Source organism: Culex quinquefasciatus, chromosome 2 (assembly GCF_015732765.1).
Source record: "Culex quinquefasciatus strain JHB chromosome 2, VPISU_Cqui_1.0_pri_paternal, whole genome shotgun sequence".
Classification (NCBI taxonomy): Eukaryota; Metazoa; Arthropoda; class Insecta; order Diptera; family Culicidae; genus Culex; species Culex quinquefasciatus.
Genome location: NC_051862.1, coordinates 187,078,656 through 187,083,383, shown reverse-complemented (window position 1 = coordinate 187,083,383; position 4,728 = coordinate 187,078,656). Strand labels below are relative to the sequence as shown.

General features: G+C 44.0%; 1 protein-coding gene across 1 annotated transcript; it reads left to right on the top strand.

The window, feature by feature from the left end:
• The first annotated feature begins 2,968 nt into the window (after nt 1-2,968).
• On the top strand, nt 2,969-3,974 carry LOC6046363 (probable 39S ribosomal protein L24, mitochondrial). Its single transcript, XM_001863545.2, has 2 exons — nt 2,969-3,196; nt 3,256-3,974. Exons 1-2 carry the CDS (start codon nt 3,104-3,106, stop codon nt 3,916-3,918), a joined length of 756 nt encoding a protein of 251 aa, XP_001863580.1. The 5' UTR covers nt 2,969-3,103; the 3' UTR covers nt 3,919-3,974.
• Nucleotides 3,975-4,728: the final 754 nt, after the last annotated feature.

Below are 4,728 nucleotides of genomic sequence, written 5' to 3'. Positions count from 1 at the left end.
TTTGTTTCCTTCACTCAGCTGACGACACACCAACACCATCAGCTGACGCGGACAAAAGTGACAGTAGAATGGGGTTGTGTTGGTGAGATGATTAGGTCGAAAAGAGAAAAGACACTGGAAGAAATCTACGCCGCAAAATATGGAATTTCGATCGAGCGAAACAAATATTAATAAGAAAATTTGGAATAATCGAAACTTAGGGTAACCGAGGCTTCAGATAATCGAGTCGGAACTGTATTCTAAAAGGAGAATGGGCAAATTTGTATGCGAGCTGGTCCATGGATGTACACGAACGGGAGACACTTTATTAGAAAGATCTCGCCGAGACATGAAAAAAGGTCTTCTGGACGAACTCTCTAAACCCCGGGGTTCAAAAGTTACAAGTTGTTGAAGTTTGAGTATTTTGCATTAAAATGTACAAAAAATCTTATTTTTGCTATTTCTAAAATCACTCATAAAATCCATATTTTATTATGGATTTCGATCATCTTGACTTCATTCGACGCGTATCAGCAAAAACTATAAGTTCTGATATGTTTTAGCATGATTGAAACATGACTTCTCTTGACTTCATACGTTTGAACCGTTTGTGCAAGAGGCTTACCATAGAAACAAGTCGATACTTGAAGATTTTGAAAACGGATCCTACCAAGACTGCTTCAGTTAGTAGGCTACAGTGCATTGTTGTAACAACTTATTGAGATGTTCTGGGTCGTCCAAGAACTCCTCGGAGTTAAGACCGATGGGTCTACCGCCGTAACAAGCAAGAGGTCAGTGATTTTTTACCATTGATTATAACCGCATAGCGTCAGTGAGTATGGTAAACTACTTTGTTGATGGTTTGAAATGTCCTGGGTCATCCTAGGATTCACTGAAGTTAAGAGCTGTGGGCCTATTACCGTAACTAGCAAGATGTCGACAATCGATTGTTGCGTTTGAAACGGAATACGTAAACGATATTAATTGCATTCCGTTTCAGAATTCCGATTGAGTTAACTGGGTACTGGCACACCACTCTGATGACGCCATTCAATTCAGCCTCCAATTTCCTTTAAAAATAGCTGTCGAGTTTTGCTCTATCATTTTTTGTTTCCATGATATGGCCCGAGATATGGCCATTTGGAAAAGAGGTTTTTTGAAAAAAAAAAAAAAAATCGAAAACCGTAAAACCACAGACAAACAGACATGAAAGCTAGAACAATTTTTTGTCCAAAAAGTGGGACCAGTTTAAATTTGAATTTCGTTTGCCCACTAACGACATCTATCTACGATTCCTAGAATCTCTGTCTCCCCAATGACTGCAGGGCATGCGATGTATGTATTAGTATATGTTGACAGATAACCAAAGCATCCAAAGCAATCATAAACAAATCGAAAATGCATAAGGGCAGAAAAAAAACGGTTAGCTCCGTTTCGACGGAAATTCCCCATTTTGCTGTTCAGAAGCCCGACGGAAAATCGCGGCTGCAAGGTCAGTTTGTTCCTTTCGACATTGGCTAAGTAAACACTCATAATAAAAGCATGTGCCCTGCCGCGGACAACACCGGATCGGATCGATCATAACGAAGACAATGCAGTTGGTTCCGCTGAATGAGCGGAGCCACGGGGTGGTTCCGTGCGGCCGTGCCCCGGTGGACTAGGCTGCGTCCGTCTTTGCGGAGTGACTGTTTGCCAGGACAAATGGTTCCATCGGCGCAGTCTCCTTAATAACCGGTGCAAAAGGAGAACCGGCCACCAACTGCACAGCCTCGATATTCCCGTTGCCACGGTCATACTGACGAGGTGGGAGAGAGGCCAACGACTTGCCCGCATTGTGTCTACCTCGATGAACGCGATGCCCTGAAAAAAATCTGACCTAGCAGCTAGGGTATTCATTCCATTGGGTGCTCGAACAAGCCGCAGGGCATCCTTCAACTCATCCTAGGGCAGCCATCAGCTCAGTATTCGGGACTAGGTCGTGTCATACGAACAAAACAAGTGGTGCTGGAAACTCCACCCACCGATTGATGGGTGGGGTGGGGTCCTCCACCTCGCCAAAATCAACTTGGCAACAAGCGCGCCAAAGAGAACGCTGCGCAGCTGGTTTCAAGCTCTCCGCCTGCACCGGTCACAAAGAAACGGCACCGATGAAACCGCTGCCCAAACAAACAATCACTCTGCACAAACAAGCGCAGCCCAATCCACCGGAGAAACAGGCACGGCCGCACGGACGGAACCTAGTGCATGATCTTCGTTGTGATCTAACCCACGGGAAGCCCCAGAAAAACAACTTCGATCCGTAGATTTTCAAAAATACGTTGGATAACTCCAAGCGTTGTCGTCTTGTCGGGAACCCAAACAAAATAAAAATGAAAGCTCAAAGCTGTCATTTGGAAGAACGGTCGCTGAGCACAAAGGCGCCTCTGGTGGTGAAACCGGAAAGCAATTACCATGCTTTTCAAATTTTTGAAAAATGACCGTTACATTCTTGGGACAAGTTAGTGAACTCGACTTTCATGTCTGTTTGTCTGTGGTAAAACTTTGGAACGGTGCCAAAAAAGAAGGGGTGGTCCAATTTGGCTCAACATCGGGATTCTTACATGTTTTGATAGTATCAATAGCTCCACCAAATTTTGGCTTGATCAGAAAAAGTCGATTTCGAATTTGTACTATTTTGTGTACAGTTGAGGCGAAATGACCCAAATACAAAAAAACCAAATCCATCCTTTTAATTTTATGATTTTGCATTTTGAGATTTGGTTTAATGTTTGAGGCCATTCAAAATTTTCAATATTTCTATGCCAGTTCCTATAATAAATACAAAATGTTTGTAGTTTTCAGTGAGTTTAAATAAGCAAATCCTTATTATTTGATTAATTTGATTAAAACATAATGTGAAATATTTTTAATCAGTTTAACTTTTACCGTAATTTCGACCACACCGAATTCGACCAAAGTTGCCAAGTTCCTCCCGGTCAGAAACGTCAAGCTGAACCAAAATAATCGTTTCATAACATTCGTGTGTTTACAGTGCGGGACCTCGCGTGCCGATTTTTGAGTTTTACGAAAGGATTTCCAATAAATTTACCATTTACCTAAATTATCGACACAATCCACATCCACAATGAGGCTCACCGGAATTCTACAAAAAATTGGCGATGCTTCCAAGAAATTCAGCAACTTACCTGACGCGTACATCAAGCGAAGCATGGAGCAGGTAAGTCAAATTTCCTCGGACAAGAATCACGTTGCACAACTCTCTTGTTTTCGCCGTAGGTTTACTGGAAAACACCCCGCGGCAAGCCACAATATCTGCCACGGACGGTCGAGCGTAAAAAGTTCCGCTTCACGACGAACCGACCGTGGACGGGCCAGTTCCGGCAGCAAAACATGCCGGGAACGATCCGCAAGAAGGTCTTCGTTGAACCGGTGGCCAACTGGACGTTCTTCAAGGGTGACCGCGTTGAGGTGTTGGCCGGTAAAGACAAGGGCAAGCAGGGAATCGTCAGTCAGGTGTTCCAGGAGCGCAACTGGGTCATCGTGGCCGGTCTAAACTGTCATCTGCGAAAGGTTGCCGACGAGAAGGACTACCCGGGAATCACGATCCGTTCGGAGGCGCCACTTTTGGTGACGCACCAGGTTCGGCTCGTTGATCCTTCCGACCTGCAGGGAACCGGTGTCGAGTGGCGATTCACCGAGGACGGAGAAAAGGTTCGCGTTTCAACCCGCACCGGTCGGATCATTCCGATTCCGAAGGGCAACGAGGAGACGCACGACTACAAGGCCAAAAGTTTGTACGTGGAACGGCCAAAGGACACGCCCGGCGATGTGGTGAAGGAGATTACGTTCAAACCGTCGCTGCAAACTTTTGAGATGGAAGTCATGCAAGAGATGGGCATCGAAGAGGACAGAACACCGAGGAAGACGTTCTGGTATTGATCGTTGTGTGTAAATGTGTAAAAATCAGCAAATAAATTGAGTAGGTTCACGATTGAGTTATAATTATTTCACTGCAGCACGAAGCAAGTTTGCCCTATATGTAACTCCCTTAAGTTTGAAATAATGATGCAGTTTGATTCTAAAGCATGTGCACTATAGGCTATAGGCTGGTCCAAATCCGGTTTTTCTCGGGGCTACCCCCTGAAATCAAAGATTGACCCATCACTAGGCTTAATTCCAAATATGATCTCATTCTGACCACGGGAACCCCTCCCTCTAATCCAAAGGTGCTCAAAGTCTTTTTTTTTTGTGGCCCGCGGACCCATTTTGAATGATCATGAAAAATGGCCCTTTGTCCATTTATAAAGTGATTTTGTATTTTTTGCCTTCCTCACCTCAATGAGGAAAGGCTATAAAATCACTCAAAAAATGAACTTCTTTATTCGACCTCGTAGACCCACCTTCACGTATACCTATCGACTCAGAATCAAATTCTGAACAAATGTCTGTGGGGATGTGTTATTAGGGTGGGTACGTTTTTCTAAAAGTTCTCGGATCAAGTTTTAGTATGGTTCCCCTTGTAGGGCATGACCATATGGACTTTCATGTCAAATATCAGCTCATTTGGTTGTAAACTGGCTGCGCGCATCAGGGTCAAAGTTTACATGGGAATTACTATGGGAAATTGGAACTTTTTGTTCAAACGCTCCTACACTGCCGTTCTACGCATAATTGTCCCATGTCAGTTTTTGACGATTTTGACTTTATGCCATTTTTATGCTTAGTCTGATGTGTACTTTAAGAAAAACA

Coding starts and splice junctions, on each gene's coding strand:
- LOC6046363 (XM_001863545.2), top strand. CDS start 3,104: ATGAGGCTCACCGGAATTCTACAAAAAATTGGCGATGCTTCCAAGAAA. Junction 3,197..3,255: donor TCAAGCGAAGCATGGAGCAG/GTAAGTCAAATT, acceptor TTTTCGCCGTAG/GTTTACTGGAAAACACCCCG.